The sequence below is a fragment of the Humulus lupulus genome, chromosome 3 (assembly GCF_963169125.1).
Source record: "Humulus lupulus chromosome 3, drHumLupu1.1, whole genome shotgun sequence".
In the NCBI taxonomy this organism is placed as follows: domain Eukaryota; kingdom Viridiplantae; phylum Streptophyta; class Magnoliopsida; order Rosales; family Cannabaceae; genus Humulus; species Humulus lupulus.
Window position 1 is genome coordinate 24569145 of NC_084795.1, and position 22311 is coordinate 24591455.

Genomic DNA, 22311 nt, shown 5'->3' on the forward strand with positions numbered 1-22311 from the left:
ACAAAATTTTCAATATACTTGAGTAGGGGCCGCGCGAACGCAGGCCCCCGCTGTAACAAATTATGACGTAGGTTCCACCACTTGAGCATACCTTAGCTCGGCACCCTTCCTAAGTGCAATGGAAGTTACCAAACTAGGCCATGGGCCTTATTGATCGCCCATTGACCTCGTCCAGGTAAGTATGTTGAAAAGTTGATCACATACTCAATTTATACACCTTGCTCCTCTTAATTGTCTTTATTCTTTGATGTGGGACAAGTTACACAAAAATTTGCTATTTGAGTATTAACGAATGAACTACACAGCAGGACAGAAATATTCTTAAAGAGACCGTTCAGTTATAAAGCTAGAATCTAAATTAAATTATGTTACTTAAACCAAAATCAATAAAAACGGATTACATTAATTAAATGAAAGTTGTTCGCCTCAACCATAGAATCAAGAAAGTGAAGGTAGCCTTAAGGTAAATTGTGTGAATCATGCACTCAATCAATCTACTTTCAGAACTATGACCATTGTTCCAAGATATTGTAAGACATAATATATTGTCATTGGTGTAATTTAATAGTGGATTCTTCATATTTCAATTTAAAACTAATTTATATTCATATATATATATGAGATTTAATATTTATTTTCACCAATAAAGGTGTCATATGTTGTGGTTACATTTGATGGATTACATATATACATATATACGAAATTTCTTAGATATGGGCGTTCCTATGTGAGGGCCATATCTATTTTCGGTACGTAGAGACATTATTAACCAAATTTTTTATATGACGATATAAATTGTAGTTATAGCAAATATCTCACCAGTTGTTAAAATATTTTGAATAATATATGTTTAATGCCCAAAACGTGCTTCCACTAAGCGGTGGTTGTAGTATAGATTAGATGGTCGATTCCACAAGGAGGCAAAAAAATAAAGTTAATCAATAAATAAAGTTAAGAGATAAATAATGTGAGGAAAATAGAACAAATGATATTTTTGTTATTTTTGAGATTTAAAGATTAGAAAAAAAGATAGAATAAAGTGTGATGTAACAATAGGTAACAAGTAGGAAGGATCAAGAGTTACCAATATGCATACTTATTTATTTGGATCTTTAATTCACAAAAATTATACAAATGGATAGTTCACATCCCAACTATTCATTTGGAAGATTTAACATTGAAGCACAAGTATATTTTATAAAAATGTATTCAAGTGATTACTATTATTTACCATGGAAGGATGTGATAAATCTTATGAGAAATCTAAAAATGATATTATACCATTGACAATAATGCAATAAAAGATTGGACATAAAACTTAACACAAATATTACTTTTACTATTTATAAAATACATAGAAAGATCATGACTAATTCTATATAGATTTTAGCAAAAGTAAATATATATGAATGAGATGGAGAAAATGATAAAAGTATTATCTATATTATTTTCACTAATTTGATAATACATAAAAAGTACTTGACAAAATCTATATACTATTAGTAAACATAAATATAGATAACAAGATGAATGAATAGAGATGAAATAAAATAAATCACTCAAATATATAAACTTTAAGCACAAGGTGAATCAAAAATACTAAACAAAGTCATAGTGCATATATGATCATTCTAACCTTCCTAAGAATGTTTGCCTATTATGCTAGACATTCTCATGAAATTCTAGAGAGAAAATATGAGAAATGAGACTAAAATTTGGTAGAGTTTTGCTACCTAAAAATTACATACAAAATGTGAAATGAGAGTCCCTATTTATAGTTTATAGAGGGAGAAAATGACTAAAAAGAAATTAAACAACAAAATAAGGTTTACAAAATAAATATGAAATATTAATAATAAAATATGATTTTGAAAAATCAAATCTTATTATAAATATTAACCTAGTTATTTTGGTGTATGATCAAAATGCCATTTTTCTTAAATACCACAAAGTATGAACTTTAAAGCTCAAAATAACAATTTTGCAAGTCTCAATACCCAAAAAACATAGGTTGAAAGTGACTAGTGGCAGATGAGGGTTTTGACCCATTCCCAGCCAATGGGGAGGCGCCACATAGGTGCTGGCTGGAGATGGGCCTACGGGCTGGCTGTGTTGGGCGTGAGTGGCTTTCAGCTGCTGGAGATGGGCCTTCGGGCTGGCTGTGTTGGAGTATTATGTTGGGCCTTTGTGGATGCTGAGAGGTTGAAGGAGGCGAGTTGGGCTGCATTTGGGCTTGGGAGGCTGGGAGCTAGAGGCTGAAGGAGGAGCTGGAGGATAGTTGTCGGCTGGAGGCGTGGCAGATGGCAGGCGTCAGCAGCTTGCTTGGCTCGGCTCGCGTTAATGGGTTGGGGAGGAAAATGGGCCTGGGCTGGGGCCTTTGGATTCTTGGGCCTTTGCCATTTTCAATTTTGCCAATTTTCTTTTATTTATTTCTAATTTAATTCTTTGTTTCTCTTCCATTTCAAAGTGACAAAATACAACTTTAATTCCTACAAAATAACAATAAATTAAATCATAATCAAATATTTTCATTTATGAAATAAATCATATTAATTCCATGAAAATATTAATTAAAACTTAATTTATTTTGATAATTAAAATCAACAAATATGTATTTTTGGGCACTAATCAATATACAATGTCGAAATTAGGGTTCAAACAATCTGTTTTGAATGCTTATAAAAAAAAGATACTTGGGCAGTTTACATTTTGAACTATGTTTTTGGAATCATAAATTGTTCAGAATTTCACGAAAAATTGGGGGTTGTGTTTTATAACTATAATGTACACCATCATATAAAAATATTATGTTATAATTTCTTCAGGTGTCGAAAATAGAGATTGCCCTTACAGGTAGAGGCAAAAGTGATGTCCATACATAAGAAACTCCTTAAATATATATAACCCAATTTATATATATATAATATTATACATTGTAGTAATAGTAAACAATCCCACCAGTATTTTAGAAATTTTGAATAATTTATGGTGTCGAAAATAAAGTTCAAATAGTCAATTGTACCCATATAAAAAAATAAGTATGTGTGCAACTAACAGTTTAAATTCTATTTTCGGCACTATAAATTATTCATAATTTTTAAAAAACTACTAAGATATTATAACTAAAATTTACACTTTCATATAAAAAGAAGTCGCTTTTAATTTCTTACTAAAAATAAAGACATTCCTACGATAAAGATAAGATTGACAGCCCTGTAGATATATTGAAGAAAAAAACGCTGATTAATTAATTATGTCAGCTATTTTATTGAAGTGGTAGGAAATGCTAAATTAGAGGATAAGAAGGTATTGAATGTTAGATCACATAAAGCCAAAACAATTCAATATATTGTGTTTCTTTTATTTAACTAACCGATAAGAATGAACACATTTTTTTTTCTAGACATTATTACAAAGCCACAATTGTATTATAAGATTGATAATTACATCTCTTATACTCAATTTTTTTTGGCATTTATGAAATTTCAAAAAATAATAATTATAAAGGGATAATGAATAGAACTTATAGCCTTTTTATTCTCACAAAACACAAAGCAGTTTTTGTTATCATGAAGCACAAATCAATTAACGTCATTTATCAAAATATAATTATATTTGTGTTGTAATGTATTATTTGCGGGCCACGCCCAATAATTTAGGTCCATGATCTAATTGAAACCATAAACTGCTCACTATAAATAAGAGGAGACGTGAAAGAAATTTGGGGAGGCAATTCATAATGCCAATACTCTATTCTTGTACAAATAGTCCTCATGTAATGTAAAATCGAAGGAGGACTATAGAACAACCGGCGACGCAAGGTTTCATGGAAACTATGGTCCTTCACACATAAATGTTAATAAAAGTGACTAAGTAGACGTAAAACATCTTTGTGTGACCGAATCACTATAAAATATGGTGTTGTTATTTTATCATATCTCTATTATTGAATCCATACTCTTATGTTTTCAAGTTGACGAAAAACTGTGTTAACAATTTGGTGCTTTCATTGAGAGAGCAGACTCAAGATAAAGAGATTCAATCTAACGAAGTCTATGAATAAAGACTTTGATGAAATCACCTCTAGAAAACTCCCAACTTCGCCAAGGGCCTGATCAGTCCACCAGTTCGTTTTTACCTAGGCCATCTGCAGTGCAATTGCAAGTTGTAAGTTGTAAGCAAATACCATATTCGTCAAGACAAATCACAGATCTATGTGAAAAATAATTTCACTTAATTGCATCCAAATTGGGGCATAAGGCTGGAATTAAAAAACCTAGCGATTCCAAATTACAAGGTGAAGCAATCACGACGGTTCAAGGAAAGATCCACTTATGGCGACAGCTTGTTCAAGTTGTTAACAGTGATAAAACCATTACTTGGAAACCTATTTGCATTTATTAATTTATGGAATGGAATCGATGGATATCACAATGAAGCTTGTAAACCTAGGAAAGTTCTCATGTTCGTTGTTTAACGCCCAAAAGACTACAAGAAAAAGACTCTACAGCGACGACATCTATTGCGACGACTCTAAAGTCGTCGCTGTATGTAGGCAAAATCCACAAAAAAATTATTTTCTCTTAATTTATTAAAAAATAAGCTACAGCGACGACATGTCGTCGCTGTAGGGTCGTCAACAACACACGATCTGGCCCTTTGATAGTAGTGAAAAATACACATTTATTGATTTTTATAGTCAAAATAAATTAAGTTTTAATTAATATTTTCATGGAATTAATATGATTTGTTTTAGGGATATTTGCGGCATAAGTACCCAATGTTTAGGTTTTGTACGCGGCATAGACCCAATGTTTATTTTTCGTGGCAAAAGTACCCAATGTCAGTAAAACTGTAATTCCGTCAGCCTCCTCCGTTAGGTTCCGTTTTGTGATGACTGGACCAACACGTGTCACTTTGTGATTGGTCCAACTCAATAATATTTTAAAAATAATTATGATTTGGACCAATAAAAACTTGACACGTGTCTGCCTAACGGAGGAGACTGACGGAATTACAGTTTTACTGACTTTGGGTACTTTTGCCACTAAAAATAAACATTGGGTCTATGCCGCGTACAAAACCCAAACATTGGGTACTTATGCCGCAATTATCCCTTTATTTTATAAATGAAAATATGTGATTATGATTTAATTTATTTTATTTTGTAGGAATTAATTGGTATTTTTGGCACTTGGAAAAAAAGAAAAAAAAGAAGAAAGAATCAAAAATGTCCGTGGCCATAGGGCCTTCGTTAAATAAAACTAGTGGACATGAAATTGATAAAACTGTTACTGGACTCAACGGAAGGCTTAAGAGAACCCTGACAACTCTACAGGTCGGTTGTTTCACAGTATGCATACTTCAGACAGAATCCCCTTTAGCTCGTTGCACTGCTTCTTAAGCTTTGCCCTTACCTACACACACATAGTAACTTATGAGCTACAACACTTAGTAAAGAAGCTAGCTACAACTTACAAGTCTTTTATCAAAACAACTTTGTACAACAGTAATGCACAACTGGAAATTATAAATTGAACAACACGTCTAGAACATTCACATAAGTCAAAGTATTGCATAGTATACTGAGAATATATAACTGAGCCATCAAATAATCTATGGGGTCATTGTAGCGTCCCAAATTTGCTAATTAGGCTTAGGGCCTCGATTAGTGTGCCTGGAGGGCAATAAGTGATTTAATATTTTTTTTTGATCAAGAAGAAGGTTACTTCATTAATCAACTAGCAAATCAAACAAAGAACAAGACAGTCAAAACTTACAACCAAAAACAAAGGGAAAAAACCCTCCAACGCAAACTAAAAGAAACAGCCAAAAACCTTAAAAACAAGAATTACATGGTTAATCTATCTAAAAACCTCGGCTCATGGGCTGAGAGTTTCCTGTTATTTACAATGGAAATTCTATACTTCACCCTTAATTTTATATCATTAGTTATGTTGTTTGCTGACCAAGAACAACTGTCAAATACACAACGATTACGGTTCCTCCATATTCCATACACCACAGCTGCTAGCACCGAAAAGATGATGTCTGCTATCACTCCAGACCTCTTGTTAGATAGCCAAACCAGCCAGCTTAGATAGTCAATTGGCCAGGCTTGAAACCCCAGCCAGCTGAAAATTGATATGAGAATTTGCCTAGACAGACAGCAATTAAAAAACAAGTGGCCATGGGTCTCATTGACCACTCCACAGACTGGACAAAGTTGAGAATCGAGCACCACTTTGAACCGGACCAAGTTATCACAGGTTAAAAGATAGGCATTGACAGTTTGCCAAAGCATAAACCTGTGTTTAGGTAAAGACAGCCTGCACCAAACTACTTTGTGATAGCCTACTTGCTGCTGGCAGAGAGAACTGTTATACAACTGAGAAGGGTGAAACTTCCCAGCATGACCAGCAGCCTTTATCTCTCCATAGCTGTAGATATCCCTGAGTTTACAAAGTTTTCTCCAATACCAGCTAGTGTCTTATGGAATCTGATATGACTAGAACTCTGCCCCTTTTAAATAAACTGCATTTATCCACTTAACCCACAGCAAGTCCTGCTTCTCAGTGATTGCTCAAATGTACTTAGCTAAGATTGCTTTGTTCCAAGCTAAGGCATTCTTAAACCCAAGACCACCGTAAACTTTTGGGAGACAGACCTTATTCCAAGAAGCTAAATGGATTTTATTTCTGTTTCCATTAACTCCCCAAAGAAAGCTTCGACATAATTTCTCAATCTCCTTGATAATGCTCTGCGGAAGAGTAAATATCCCCATCTAATAGTTTCTTAACCCAAACAGTACAGAGTGAATAAGCTGAATTCTACCAGCAAAGGATAGGTGCCGACTAGCCCAGCTATGAATTCACACTCTAAACTTTTGAATAACGATGTCACAATCTTCATGCTTCCATTTTGTTGGCCTCATAGGGACCCCAAGATATTTAAGGGGAAAAGTGCCTTCGGTCAGCTGCAACTCAGTAGCAAGCCTCTTCCTGTCCTCGACTAGAATCCCTCCAAAATACACATGAGACTTGCTGGTGTTAATTGCCAGCCCAGAAACAGAGCTGAACTCCTCAAGGGCTTTCTTCAGCACTTGAACAGACGCCATTGTGCCTTTGTAGAACAAGAGTAAGTTGTCTGCAAAACAAAGATTAAGTAAATTCAAGCTTTTACACATCGGATGGTGTCTAAAAGATGAGTCAAGAGCAGCCATTTGGAGCCTCCAAGTTAGATATTCCATGATTAAAACAAATAAGAGGGGAGACAAAGGATCCCCTTGCCTAAGCCCCTTTTCACCCTTAAATTTTCCTTGAACCCTGCCATTCATAAGTAATAAGTAGGAGGTGTTTGTCAGGCAGGCCATTATCCATTTGATAAATTTCTCAAGGAAACATAACTTAGATAATAGATCACCAATAAACCACCAATCGACAGTGTCATAGGCTTTGCTAATATCGATTTTAATAGCACACCTAGGGGAAGCAGCTGATCTCCCATAGTTCTTAATAAGATCTTGAAATAAGATCTGCCTTTCACAAACACCCCCTGATTTGATTGAACCAAAATGGGAAGAACCTTAGCTAATCGAACACAAATAAGCTTGGATATACACTTATAAATGGTAGAACAACATGCAATCGGTCTATAGTCACTAGCCTTTGAAGGATTCTCACACTTGGGAACCAGAGATAACATGGTGTCAAGGAACTCCTCAGGGATTTTGCCTGTATCAAAAAACTGGCTAATAGCTCTACAAACTTCATTCCCAACCTCCTGCCACATAACCTTGAAAAACCCTGAACCAAAACCATCAGAGCCTGGGGATTTAATGCTAGGAATACTGAATAAGGCTGCTCTAATTTCTTGATGAGAAAACGGATTTAACAAGGAAAGTTGCTGGTCAACATTAAGTTTGGGACCCAGCTCTACACAGTGAATATTAATCTTCTTCTTTACTGAACTGGGTCTTCCCATAATACTCCTGAAGTGGTTCAAAAAATGAGAAACCACCTCAGAAAAATTATCTACCAAATTGCCCTGCTCATTAATAAACGAAGCTATCCGATTTTCAGCTCTTCGTTTCTTCAAGTAAGCATGGAAATAGGCTGTATTCGAGTCTCCCTTCCTTAGCCAATCTATCTTCTCTGAGTCAGAAAACTATAATACATCTTCTCTTGCCTGCTGTACACTTCAGCAGCTATCTTGACTGCATTTTGGATAGCTAAATCTCTAGGGAATTATTGAGCAAGAGAATGAGCATCCTGAAACTCTATTTTATCCTTCTGAAATTGAGATCCAATATCTCCTATTTGATCCCTATTAAACTTTTTCAACTGATGTTTCAGCCGCATCATTTTAAAGAACAGAGCCTTTAAACCAGTCCCCTGAGAATACTTACTCCAGCTGTCAATAACCATATCTTTAAACCTTCTATGGTCTGCCCAGAAATTGTAGAACCTGAAGAGTTTGACACCCAGAAATTCCAATGTCTGGATAGATATAGTGCAAGAACAGTGGTCCGAAATTGTTTCCCATTTGAACACTGCTGTGGAAGTAGGAAATAAATCCTGTCAATTCTCATTAGCAAAAGCATGATCAATTTTTGAATAAATTCTAGCCTGGCCTTCTTGATTATTCATCCAAGTATAAAATGAACCTGTTTGAGTAATCACATTAAGCTGAGAGTTAGCTAACCATTGAGAAGAATCAACCAGTTCAGCCTTGGAAACAGGCTTCCCTCCGTCCCTTTCATTAGCTTTAAACACTGCATTAAAGTCTCCCAACACTATCCAACCATCAGCTGTACTCATAGGTAATTTATGCCAAAGGCTCTTCCTTTCCTCCAACGTGTTACGCCCATATACAAACGTGACACTAAAAGGGAATTTCAAACCAGCCATTCGAACTTGACAGTGAACAAACTGACTATTTTCTTCAATCACAGTAACCTTAACAAAGACCCTCCTCCAAATTATAAGAATTCTGCCTTCATTAATCGAACTAGAGTAGTACTCCCAGTTCAAAAACCTATTAGCCATCATCTCAGTAACTTTTGACCCCCTCATTTTAGTTTCCAAAAGAGCACCCACTCCAATTTTATTCTTACTACAAAGATTCAACACTTCAACCTGCTTTTTTGGACCATTCAAACCCCTTAAATTCCAGCTGAAAACATTACAATTATCCATGAGATGAGCAAGTATCACTTAAACCCCCTTTCCCTCGCTCTACCTGATCTTACAGAACCAAAAAGTAACTAGACTGAGGCTTCCCTGATTCAGCTAAGCTTGAGTTATCCCTCTGCTGTCTTCTGTCTACTTTCCCCTGCTTATAAACCACCTTCTTAGGAGATTTCCAGACTATTTTAGACCCACTCTGGCCCTTCTCATCTGGTGAAACCTCATTATTATGATGTAATTTACCAGCAACCATTTCCTCATTACATGAAACCTTTTTCACAGAAGAAGTCCTAGTAAGCATCACAACATCTTCCTTACCCATATCTTTCCCTGTCAAAGTCGAGATAACAGTATCTTCCTTACCCTTGTCTCTCCCTGCCATATCAGAACCCTTTGAATGAGATTCCTTCAGCATCCCTTGGTCTTTTTGTTCCTTACGGCAGTCAGCCATAGAGTGGCCATATCCAGCACAAGTTTTGCACTTCACAGGTAACCACTCATATTCTACCCCTTGTTCAACTAACTGGCCATGCTCGTTCAAAAATTGTATTGTCCTAGGCGGGTTATCATTAATTTCCATCTCCACCATAACTCTAGCAAACTGAACTCTAGAACGTTCCCGAGTAAACTTGTCCACCATGATCGGCTTACCTAAAGTACTAACAAGAGCACTAAGGCATTTGCTTCCCCAATATTGGAGACCAAGATCTTGAAGTCGGATCCAAAGAGGAACTGACCGAATCATTCGAAAAGCACTCAAATCTGAAGACTAGGGCCGAATGATCACTGGTTTCCTATCAAAGTGAAGAATTCCAGTTTCCAAAACCTGATCCCTTGTGGCATCATCATTAAATTTAACCATAGTCAAACCCATTGTCATCCTAGCTATTTGAGCAATCCCTAAGTGACCCCAAACCCTTTTGATAAACCCTTCAAACACAGCCATGGGTGGGTTTGCTCCAAGCACCATGCATATAACAGCAGAGCTCCAATTCGCTGACTGGCTTTTGACTTCCTCAACATCCATTTGGGAAATTTTCTTACCATCCTTAAACAATGGTTCAGTATACTCAAGCTTTTGGTCAGAAAATGAGAGATTACCTGAATTAAAATTCTTCCAATGACTCTGGGCTGAAGCTTGAAAATCTTTGGCATCCATGGAGTCCGCCCAGCTAGACAATGACTTCCTCGCATTCACGTAATCACCAATCGTATTTGGAGCATCTTCCGTCAAGATTTTCTCTTCAACAACATAGGGCACATCAGCCTTCTGTTTGTGACCGTCCATCAAAAGTTCCTCATCAACATCTCGATCCAGCATAATTTCTTCTTGGATTGAAGGCAGGCTCTGTGAAACTGATATAGTAATAGGCTTCCTTGCTGATTTCTTCCTCTTCGCCATGTTAGAGAGGGAAACGAGCCAGCAGCCTTGGATATGTGTGCATAAATATGTGATTAGAGATGCATGTTTAGGTGAATTAAATATGCATGTGGGCCCCGTTTGGTTGTTAGGGGCATGTTTGTAATTTTAGCCCGTTGAGGGCATAAATGTGATAATTGTAATAATTGTGATATATTTGTGATATATCTGCGTTGCATAATCTGAGACAGTCCTAGGGAGCTGTTAGCTAGAAAGTCACAACGGGGTCGAAAACTTGACTCGGAGCGAGTCGAAGGGTATTTCAGGTATTAGACATTTTATGGGGTTATCGGGTTATGGAAATAAATATTTGGAGATATATTTGAAGATAGAATGTTTAGGAGGGAAAATTGGAGAAATTTACCATGTTGCCCTTGAGGACGTTTTTGGTACCCCGAGCCTTGAGACAACCTTAGAGACTAAGTTAAATAAAACAAAACATAAGAAACATTGAGAAATCTCTAAATCGACCCTTTCTCTATCTATTTCTCGGTTTCCTTTTCTCTCTTGGAAGCTTAGTGAGTTTTGGTGGAAACTAACCAAAGATTAAGGATTTTGAGCTTGGATTTTGGGAGCTAGAAGCTTGGAGCTTAAAGACCTAATTCAGGGATTCATTTCTGCTCAAGGTAAGCTTTTAAATGTGTTGAGTTGTGTTGAATTGCTGCTGGTATTTTAGAGTGTTACATGTAAGCTAAGTTGGGAATTGCTCTTGATTATTTAGGTGAGTTTTTGGGTTAGTTTCTGTTGGGTTTTGCTGCTGGGATTGCTCTGGAAATGTTGTGATGATTGAGTGGGATTGTTAGGTTGATTTTGGGGTAAATTGGCTGGGGTTTCGTGGTAAAAATGGAGGATTTTTCTGGGTTCGAAGGGTCGGGCCGCAACATTATTCTTGCTGAGCCGCGACCCTCTAGAGCATTTTGGTGGTCAGGAAGAAGGGTGGGCCGCGGCATACCCTTGCTTGGGCCACGGTGCGCTTGCTCTGTTTTGGGGTTGGAGGTCTCTGGTTGGGGGCGGGCCGCGGCATGGCCTCATGGGGCCGCGACGCTTAGTGCATTTTTGGGCTTTAAAGAGGTTTTAGGCTTGGGATTCCAAAAGTTAAGGCTCGGGAAGGATTTTATCACCCGGATTGATAGAATTCAAGGTCCCGGAGACTAGAATTATGACCCAAAGTTATTTAATGGATGGATATTGTTGGTGCATTGTGACTAGGGTTTCAGCGAGGCTCAGACTAGGGGACTGTGCTTGGGACATCGGTGCTTGGAAAGCTCGAGACACAGGTAAGAAAACTGCTATACCCATAGAGCTTGTGTTGCAGGGCACGACCCTATATCATTGTGTTGTAGGGCGTAGCCCTTTGATTGAGTTTATACGTGTTTAAGTATCTGCTTAATTATGCTAAGTGTGCATATATGTGAATGAACGGAAAGAGCCAGAAACGGTGAGGGCCGGGAACGGCGAAGGCTGAGAACGGCAAGGGGCTGGGAGCAGCGTTTAGCACGCGGAGTGCGAGTTGCCAGGGCGAGACCCTAAAGGATACCTGGGATATCCTCACGGTGTGGACCGCGAACCTAGAGCCTGGTAAAGCGCCTGGGACGGCATGGCCATACGTGTTTAGCCTGATGATGGCTTAATTATATGTTGAATGTGAAATGTGCTTATGTTATCTGCTTGTGAGGGTTTTCTTGCTGGGCCTCAGCTCACGGGTGCTTTGTGGTGCATGTAAGGGCAAGGGGAAAGTCGACCAACCATGAGTACGGAGAGCGTGAAGTGACGCGTACATGTTTGGCCTGCCTGGCTGCCACGACCAGGGGTATTTTTGGGAGATGATTGTACTAAACCTAGATTTTTTTGTTTAGCCGACTATGGTTATATTTTTGAGCTGTAAATATTTCTAAACAGTATTTTGGGATCCCAAATGTTAAATGCTTTAAGATTTTCAGTAAATGGAATTATTTTCAAAGTATAAGACTCTGTTTACGGTTTTACTACACTTTTGTCTTAAAATCTCAATTCGCGAGTTAATTGCACGTTTTAAACTCACTTAGTAACGACTCTAAAGAAGTAGGGCGTTATAGTCATGATCCCCGTGTGGCCGCCACAACCTATAGAGTACTTACCTCTTGTACCAAAGGGGTACACTCCGCTAAAACATGATGACTTTACATGTTTAGTGGCTAACCCCACTGTACGGCTATATGGGACCCACCCTCACAAGGTTTTCCTTGGAAAGCACAAATATTTCACATATTGCACCTACAATATCTTTACTTAACTAAGTGCATTCAACCCTGACAGATGGGTACTATTAGGCACATCTAGCCATACAATCACACATATATATAACAACTACATCTAACTGGCAGCACACAAACTTGCAAGCAATTAATTGCAATCACAATCAAGCTAAGTTACTCTTGGTGTATACTTCATTAATGTTTAACGCCCAAAATGTGATTACCACTAAGCGGTAGTTGTAGTAAGATCAGGCGGTCGATCCACAAGGAGGTAACCTAAAATCAAAAGATTAGTAGAAAATAACACAAAAAGTTAGTAACAAGAAATAAATAAAATTGTAAATGGAAAGAGGTTTGAGATTTTGGTATTGTATTTTTGATAAAGTGATAAAATGAGATAAGTGAAATAAAGGTAAGATGTAATCAAGAGTTGAGAAAATGAAAGGTTTCAAGAATCATCCATATGCTTGTTTAGTTACTTGGTTACTTAATTTACAAAAATACACAAGTAAATAGTTCTCTTCCCAACATTTACTTGGAAAATCTAACATTAAAGTCCATAGTCTTTTCTAACAAAAGTTCATTTGAGTTATAAAGTTATTTATTTTAAAAGCACAATGTTAATCTTATGAAAAATCTAAAAATGACAAAATACCCAAAGGCAATAATGCAATAAAAGATTAGACATAAAATTAGGTATCAATATTACTTTTATTAATTAGAAGTACATAGAAAGAGCATGACTAATCCTATATACTATTAGCATAAGTAAATAAAGATAGAGATGAAAGAACATAAATAACTCAAATATATTACATTAAGAACATAGTAAATCAAAGTAGCAAAATAACATCACTAGCATATGGAATCATCCCTAACCTTCCTAGGAAGATTAGGCCATTATGCTCACGATTCTCACAAAATTATAAGAAGAAAATATGAGAAGAAAGTGAGTGGAAATTTTGCTATAGTTTCTTTTCTCTCAAATTACATACCTATTATGAAGAAAGAGTCCTTATTTATAGATGGAGAAAAGGACTAAAAAGAAATTAAACAACAAAATGGGGTTTACAAAATAAATCTGAAATATTAATAATAAAATATGATTTTGAAAAATCAAATCTTATTATTAATATTAACATTGCTATTTTGGTGTATGGTCAAAATGCTCTTTTTCAAATACACTAAAAAAGATGAGCTTTAAAGCTCAAAATGACAATTTTGCAAGGCCCAATACCCACAAAATATGGGTTGATGGTGGTTGGTGGCAGAGGTGGGTTTTGACCCATTTCCAGCTAATGAAGGGGTGACACGTAGGTGGGCTGCTGAGCTGAATTGGGCCTCATTGGGGTGCTGGGCTTGGAGGAATTGCTGAATGCTGAAGGAGGCGTGAGAGGATTGGGTCATTGGAGGTTGATTATGGAGATGTGTTTGGGCTTTGCTCGGCAATTGGGCCTGCTGGGAAAGGCTGAAGCACATGGAGTGAAGGAGCTGAAAGAGTATTTGACGTTGGACTTGGAGGCTTGATGCTGAAGAAAAATTATGATGGCCTGGACACGTGGCACAAGGAGGAGCAAGGAACCTGGACACGTGGCGCGAAGGGAGGATGACACCTGGCAGCTGGGGGAGAGGAAATAAAAGCTGGGCTTGGGCTTGGAGCTTCAGTTTGGGCCAAATTCTTTCAAAAATGCCATTTCCTTCATTTTCTTTTTCAGTTTTAACTATTTCTTTCTTCTCCTTTTTTTTATTAATGTCCAAATGCAATTTATTTATTGAAAATTAAACACAAATTAAATTTAAAATTAATATTTTCAATTATAAAATATATTACAATAAATTCATGAAAATATTAATTAAAACTTAATTTATTTTACACTTTAAAACTGATAAATTTGCATTTTTGAGCACTAATCAATTACCTCTTGTCCGTAGCTTTCGTGAATTATATCTTTGTGAGTATTTCCGATCTCGTTTAGACCCTATATCATATTGGGACAATATGTCTTAGTTTATGCCTTACCAAGATTTTAAATATAGATAAGGGAATTTGAAAAAAAAAACCAAAATCTAAAATTCCCAACCCTGGCCCAAACTTGAGCCCTTGGGGTAAAATGACCATAATAAGACTCTCAAAATCCCGAACTCAACTTAGAAAATTATTATTTCCAATAATAATTTTATCTTAGACTATTGTAGAGGCTGAAATCTACAATGATCGGAAAGGATGGATCGCGGGCACTGACAACCTGTAGAACAAAGGAAGAAAGACCGTAAAAGCCTTGGGACACCGGGGTGGTGCCAGCCGAAGGGACTCCGATGGTCAAGTCAGTAAGCAATTCAAGTATAGAATAAAGAAAATGTAAAGAAAGTAAACAACAAGTGAATAAATCCACTGTAAAGTGGTGGTGAGGGATGATCTAAGTGATCGGTCTGACAGTATTTGAGAGAGATTGAGTTTTTGAATCAAAATGCCTTCCCCCACTTCAGGTCCAGAAACTTGCTTTTATAGAGTTTTCAATAGTCTGTTGCTTAGCCACTGAGGAGTGAGCGTGAGAAGCGATCTTCCTCCTGAAAAGAAGGAAGACTTATTCTCTTGAGTGAGTTATAGATTGACCCAACTCCCTTGCCCACGTTTTTGACTTGTTTTGTTGCTATAAAGCTTTTTCGGCTTACAGAGTAGTCAAAGTCCAACACTACTCTTGATGAGTGGGCTAAGGTTTGTTTGGGGCAAAGACTGGGTCTAGTTGTTCAGAGTAGTTTCTTACGAACTTAACTTGATGGTCTCTTTAGTGTTTAATGGGCTATAGTTTCTGATTGGGCCGATGGCATAATTGATTTGGGCCTGGTGCAATTTTTGGCCACTACAGTTTGTCCCTTACTTTCTGAGTTAAGTTAAGTTGGCTCGGAGAGTAGTAGCATCGACTGGCAAAAACTTGAAATATGCATTCTTTATTGAGAATTCTATGGAGCGACCTGGAGAAGGTCTAAAATGATGAGTGGTATTGAAGTGTGATGTTCGACGTGGAGAGCAACTTAGGGTGGAACTTGGATAATCCTAACAAATCAAAAATCAATATATATATATATATATATATGAGATAAGACTAAAAGAAAATATTTACCGTGATATAATAAACATATGTATAGCATATATACATATATTGATATAAGTATAATTTTACGTAACTATTATATAATAAATATCTTTATGATATAATAAATACATATACATATACATATAATTATGTAAAGTCAGGAATTTGTACATCATATATTAATCATAAGGATAAATGTAATACTGGTAAACAAATATAATTGTATTTTAATTATTTTATATATATTATATATAATAAGACTTATTTACTAAATGGAATGGGCCTTACCGTGAAGTTATGTGTGTCTTGAATTGTAGTGCTAGATGTCAAGATGTAATGCCCCGGACTCCCTAATATGGTTTAATGGCTGGATTAGTAGGCCGGGAGGGCCATAACTGTTTAATTATGTCATTAAATGTATTTATGCATGTTTATGAGAATTATATTATAATATGATGTTAAATGCATGCATATAAGTCCACATTTTTTTACAGGGGTGTTTTGGTAATTTGGCCCGTTGAGGGTATAATTGTATACTTGTTTGTATGTCAATGATATATTGTGAGACCACATTATAATGTGGGTTTGTTCGAGCTATTCGGCATGAGACGATCGTAGAATATTGATTAGCGGTTTAGTCGCAACAGGTTTAAGTGCCGAGACTTGGGTTGAGTCCCGGGGTGATTTTGATGATTAGAGCGTTACCGGGAGATATAGGGTAACAGGATGTGAATTATTGGTGTTTGAGATTATTGAGAATAGCGGGAATTGGAGAGCGTTAATTATGATTAACGAGATAGGAGGGAAGTATCAAATATGCCCTTGGGAGATTTTAGAAACTATTAATTGACCTAGGGGTAAAATGGACATTTCACCCCTAGAATAGATATATCCTTTGATAGCTGAAGAAGATAGTGGAAAAATAGAGTATGCCTAAGAGTTCTCCCGTACCTTATTCTCTTCACTTTTCTTTGTAGTTTTTGAACCAATTTTGAGGATTCAAGCTTAGGAAGCAAGCCTTGGGAGTTTGGGAGTGTGTTCCATCATTGAAGAGCGTCATAAGCTGAACTTTGGGTAAGTTTCTAACCATGGTTTTCTCTGGTTTGCCTTGTTCTGGTTCTGTTTTGCAGCTGAGATTTCTAGGGTGAATTCTTGGTTTTGTTGGGAGTTTTGGCTAGGGTTCCCATGCTTGATATGTTTGGGGTGTGTTAGGATGGTTTTTGGGTTCATTTGGCATCAAGAATAGGATTTGGAAGCTTGGAAATTGAGTTAGAATCGAAGGAGTTGAAGAAGGTCGGTTCAGGGGAGTTTGGGTCTGGAGGTAGCGCTATAGCGCCCACCTTAGGGCGCTACAGCGCTCCTCAGGAGGCTTTTAGGCATATGGGTGGTTCTGAGCAGAGCGCTGGGGTGCTAGGGGTTGAGCGCTGTAGCGCTACCTTGTTCCTTCTAAGTCCCGTTTTGAATGTTTTTAAGGGTTTTTGACTTGGGGTTTCAATCCTTAAGGCCCGGGATCGAATCTACTCACCGTGTGGGCATGTTTCGAGGTCCCGAGAGTGGTGCTTAGGTTAAGACCCTATTTATGTGGATTCTCATTAATGGAGGTTATATTTGGTTGTGACTAGGTAACCGCTAAGGAGCTAAAAGATTGATCGTTCTCAGGGGTCGTCCTTGTTGAGTTTCTCACTCGAGCCAGAGGTAAGAAAACAGTGTATGGATACAGTTGCACCCTGTATATGTATATGACATGCATGGTTTGTTATTGAAGCATGTTGGTTGATATATGTGGACATGGATTGCATATTAAATGCTAGTGAATGTAGATTACTTGCCTATTGTACTGACTAGTCAGGGACCGACCCTAAAGTCGATGAACATGCATTGAATGGCTCTATGGCATTAATGCTGGACCGACCCTAAGGTCAAAGAACTTATAAGCACTTGCCTGGTCTAAGACTAGATGTTCATAGCCAGGGCACATGGCTAAGGGACGCTGTCCATAGTTACGACTCTAGGGTCGGGAGGAAGGTTATGTTGGTGACCAATCACCATGCACCTATCCTGATTATACTTATGAAAGAACCACTTATCAGTTAAGCCTTGGTGACCCTATCGTCACAAGGCTAGAGGGAGCTGTACCCATCATTTGTGACTTTGGCTACTGTCACCTATCTGTTTTGGACTGATAGTCCTGAATGGTTATTATGATCGTTGTTGATATTATGTCATGCTTTACTGTGTTTTCTTGCTGGGCCTTGGCTCATGGGTGCTGTGTGGTGCAGGTAAAGGAAAGGAGAAGCTTAACCAACCCTGAGTGGAGAGCTTGGGCGATGTGGTGTACATATTGGGCCGCTTGACCGCCACGGTCAAGGAGTTCTCAGAGGAACTAGGGGTTTACCCTATTTTTGCCGCTTAGGCCGGCGAGGATTGTAAATTTGAAGCAGTAGCAACCCTTTTGTATTATGAACAACTTGTAAACGCTTAAAAGGCTCATGAGCAGTTTGTTTACTTAATGAAATGTATTCTTTCCTTTTTACCGGTTTTTCACCTTAACCTGATAATAACACTTAGATCACGTTTTTAACCAAATGACTCGGGTAGCGAGTCAAATTTCAGGTTCACTGTTCACCGTAACTGTTCTGGGGTAACCAGGGCGTTACACAAGATGTGTCTTTTTGAGTAAAGATAAATTTAAGGGCTCAAGTGTCCACTTGGTTGCTTGACGCATATTTGGATACCTTAGTATGTAGGACATGACCTTGTAAAAAGAAAGACATTCTTTATATGACGAATCTATAAGAAGTTAATATGATATGCATATTATATAATTTTTAGAAGAGGCAACATGTCATAAAAGAAAAGACAAGCATATTTGACATTATATATTTATATATTAATAATATATTTAAAATCAAAGTGTCTTGCGTGTCTGCAAATTCAAGATTCATATTTTAATGCCTCAAGGACTGTTGTCAGTCCTTTCTTCCTTTTCCCTTTTTTTTTTTTTGACATGCTGAGCACTCAACACATGAATATAGACACACATAGCTACGTACACTATCAATAGATGATTCTTTTTGAATCATGACATTGTGTCTAACATATGGATTGGTTTGACATCCCTCTTTGACTTTTTGGAGACCACTTCGTATTTCTCCTTTTATATAAAGTATTGAGGTTTTATTTATTTATTTTTTTGTTGATCTATGGTGAAGTCGATGAGAAGCTTTCTTCAAACGCGAAGACCATTTCTTTTCAGGTGAGTTATTATATATATATATATATATATGTATATATATTTTTGTATTTTATAGTTTGCATTTATCCCTTTTTTTTTGTTTTTTCTTTGGGTTTATGATGAGATTTTGGGCACATTTTGCAAATGTATTTTTAGGGTTTTCAGAATCATGTTGAGATTCTTGATGTTCTTGATTTTCTTTGCTTTTTGATCTGAAATAGGTGATGGGAAAAACTTAAATGTGTTTATGGGCTTTGGTGTTTGTGGGCTTTTTCTAGGTTTTGATTTGGCAAATATTTTGCCCAAATTTTTACTAAGTGTTTGAGACAATTTGGTGGATTGTAGAATGAGAAAATGCTTGTCTTGATATCACATATTTATTTGGAGATTGTAGAGAGTTATAATTAGTGGACCCAATGTTATCCATCTGTCTTGGGATTGTAGTGTGCTAAAGTGGGTCACTCCTAAATTGTTTATCCATCTAGGGATCGTAGGGTACCAAAGAGGGTCACTCCCAAGTTGTGTATCCGTCTTGGGATCGTAGGGTACCAAAGAGGGTCACTCCCAAGTTGTTCATCCATCTAGGGGTTGTTACGTGCCGGATGAGGGGCACCTCCATGTTGGTGTCCCTAGTAAATAAAAGGACGGTCGCGGGGATGTGCCATCAAAAAACTTCTTTTCCTGACGTAGGGTGATTAAAAAGGGAGTACCCCTTAGGCTGCCCCTAGCGTAGGAAACTGAGTCGTAATACTTTGGTGGATCGTGAACAAGTGTTATGCGCTAAAATGAGACACTTTAATTGGTGTCTCCAGTGGAATCATTGTGTGAGAATAGAGCCTTTGAGGTTCTATGTCCTTAATGTGTTGTGTGAAATAACCAATTAGGCTTTTTATGTTGCAATATCATATATATATATTTAAGATTTTGACAACCTATGTCATGAATAGAAGTTTATGTCGAACGTTGGGAGTGCGTTCTACCCCGCATTTGTAGAGGTAGATTTCGATACTGATAGTAATGGTCAGCAGGTTATCAATATGGATGATGACTTTGGTGATGATGTCCTAGATGCTTTGCCTATTAATCCTGTTACAGTGGTAGATGATTATTATGGTGATATTGAAGACCATGATGACGTCGGGTTGGCAGTACCTGGCGAAGAAGCTCCTATGATGGGTTATATCTTGGCGCAACTGATGGGTGAAGATGGTGGGCCAAGCTTTTCTGGTCGATCACAAGGTATTCTACGGGCATATCTTGAAACCCAACTAACAGTTCCCTTTTTAGCTAATATGAGATTATCTTTTGGTATTCCTCATAATATTAAGATGAGGTTACCCAGGTTTGTCGAATGGGTCGATTGGGATACACCTGGTTGGTGTGGTATGTATGAGTACACCTTTCATCAAGGCTTCACGTTCCCCTTCCCTCCTTTTGTTTCAAAAGTACTTAACTGGTACCAGATAGCCCCTAGTCAGCTAATGCCTAATGAATGGAGAGTACTCTTAGGCATTGAAAGGTTTACTGAGGTGTTCGGGATGAGTGTTAAGTTAGTAGAGTTTCGTGCTCATTACACAGTGAGAGAACATGATAAAGAGAAGGGAAGATATAGTTTTGTGTCTCGTAATGAAGACGAGTCCTTGGTTTGTAATATAAAATCCAATGACCGTGGGTGGAAAGAATACTATTGTTTCTTCCATGGAAAAGAAATGTTCTTGTCTGGAGCCGATAGGTTTCCTACTAGTTGGTGGGTATTAGGTAGGTGTTGCATGCTAGATTATTTTACCTATTTTTCTTGTGACCCATTGAAATCCTAATGTTGGTGTCTTTCTTTTTCTTTTTCTTTTTGTAGATAAAGAATTGACCATACTTCCTGCTTTGTCGTACGATAGTGACCAGAATTTGAAGAAAATTTTAGCAATCCCTGAAAAAGCAACGAAGTTGGAAGAACTTGCTAAAGGAATCAAATTTGACTTCCAGTTTTCTTTGGAGCAAAGTTGAGGGGCAAAGTGAAGGTAATCTTCTTATTGGACCGGATGGTTGAATTCCTGTTTTTTTGTTGAAGCGAGCTTTAGAGTTGATTGGTATCAAGTTTATTCTTCTTAACCATCTGACAGAAGAAGAACGTAATCTAGCAGATAAGTTTTCGAAAAAGATGTCATTCAAAATGCCTTTCGGTCCTGATGCCTTGGCAAAAACCAAGAAAGCGGCGAGTAAGAAGAAAGGTCATTCGCCGGCTGTAAAGCCATCAATAAACCCTGTGCCCTCAAAGAGTATTGCTCCTTCAAAGGCCATTGATGGAGGATCAAGCAAGAATCCTAGGGTTGATTTTGGCGAGGAGGAAGAAAATATCTCTGTCATTATTCCAAAGAATACTTGTGTGTATTCAAACCCTTTGTCTATTGAAGGATATGTCGAAGCCCTCTTGTGTCCTCGTGATGAGACTCGTTTGAAGGAAATGGGATCCGTCGAGTCATCCAATGATTTGGTGTCTGGAGACTATCGGGTAAGCAACCTATTTCACTTATTTCATTTTTATATGTTTTGTTTGCGCTAACTCGTTTATTTTTACAGATGCTCTCTAATGCGATTCATATTCATCGAGACCATCAACGCCTCAGAAGGGAAAACCGTGATCTTAGAAAGTCCAACACCGAGCTTCGGTTAGGTCTTACGAAAGTTGACGAGAGGCTTAGAGCAAGTAAAGAATTAAATGAAGAGTTGAAGAGGCAATTAAAGGATAAAGATAGCGAACTAGTTAAGGAGAAGAAGAATTCGAATGATTTATGTGCTCAGCTGGAGGACATTGCGGTGAAGGCCATGTGGAGAGCTCGTAAAGAACTGTTGACAGAATTCAAAGAAGGCAAGTCTAAGGATTGGAAGGTAGACGAAGAGTTGGAACTCTACGTTGGTATGTTTGAGGATGAGGCTGGTCCTGCCGACGGGGGGTCTATTGGTCCTAGGTTTGGCACGGGTATTCCTCAAGATGAGGATGGGGGCAACCAGATTGTTGGACATGCCGCTGGGGATATTGTTGAGCATCAGTCTATTGTTGATTCTGAGGTGACTCAGTAGTATGGCGAGTGTTGTTTCTCGGTTGGACAATGTTTAGTTTGTCACACCTAGTTTTTTTTGTTTT

At 37.6% G+C, this 22311-nt stretch overlaps 1 protein-coding gene and 1 non-coding gene across 2 annotated transcripts; both read right to left on the reverse strand.

Annotated features, from left to right (window-relative positions):
• Positions 1–22: 22 nt before the first annotated feature.
• On the reverse strand, positions 23–183 carry LOC133827629 (U1 spliceosomal RNA). The gene has a single exon (XR_009890281.1). It is a non-coding gene; the product is annotated as a U1 spliceosomal RNA (small nuclear RNA).
• Positions 184–8246: 8063 nt separating this feature from the next.
• Positions 8247–9933, reverse strand: LOC133823801 (uncharacterized). Its single transcript, XM_062256650.1, has 3 exons — positions 9251–9933; positions 8682–9174; positions 8247–8576 (listed from the first exon to the last, which is right to left on the reverse strand). The coding sequence occupies exons 1-3, from the start codon at positions 9931–9933 to the stop codon at positions 8247–8249; spliced, it is 1506 nt and encodes a 501-aa protein (XP_062112634.1).
• Positions 9934–22311: the final 12378 nt, after the last annotated feature.

Coding starts and splice junctions, on each gene's coding strand:
- LOC133823801 (XM_062256650.1), bottom strand. CDS start 9,933: ATGATTCGGTCAGTTCCTCTTTGGATCCGACTTCAAGATCTTGGTCTC. Junction 9,175..9,250: donor TCTAGTTACTTTTTGGTTCT/GTAAGATCAGGT, acceptor TAATGTTTTCAG/CTGGAATTTAAGGGGTTTGA. Junction 8,577..8,681: donor TAGCTAACTCTCAGCTTAAT/GTGATTACTCAA, acceptor GAGAATTGACAG/GATTTATTTCCTACTTCCAC.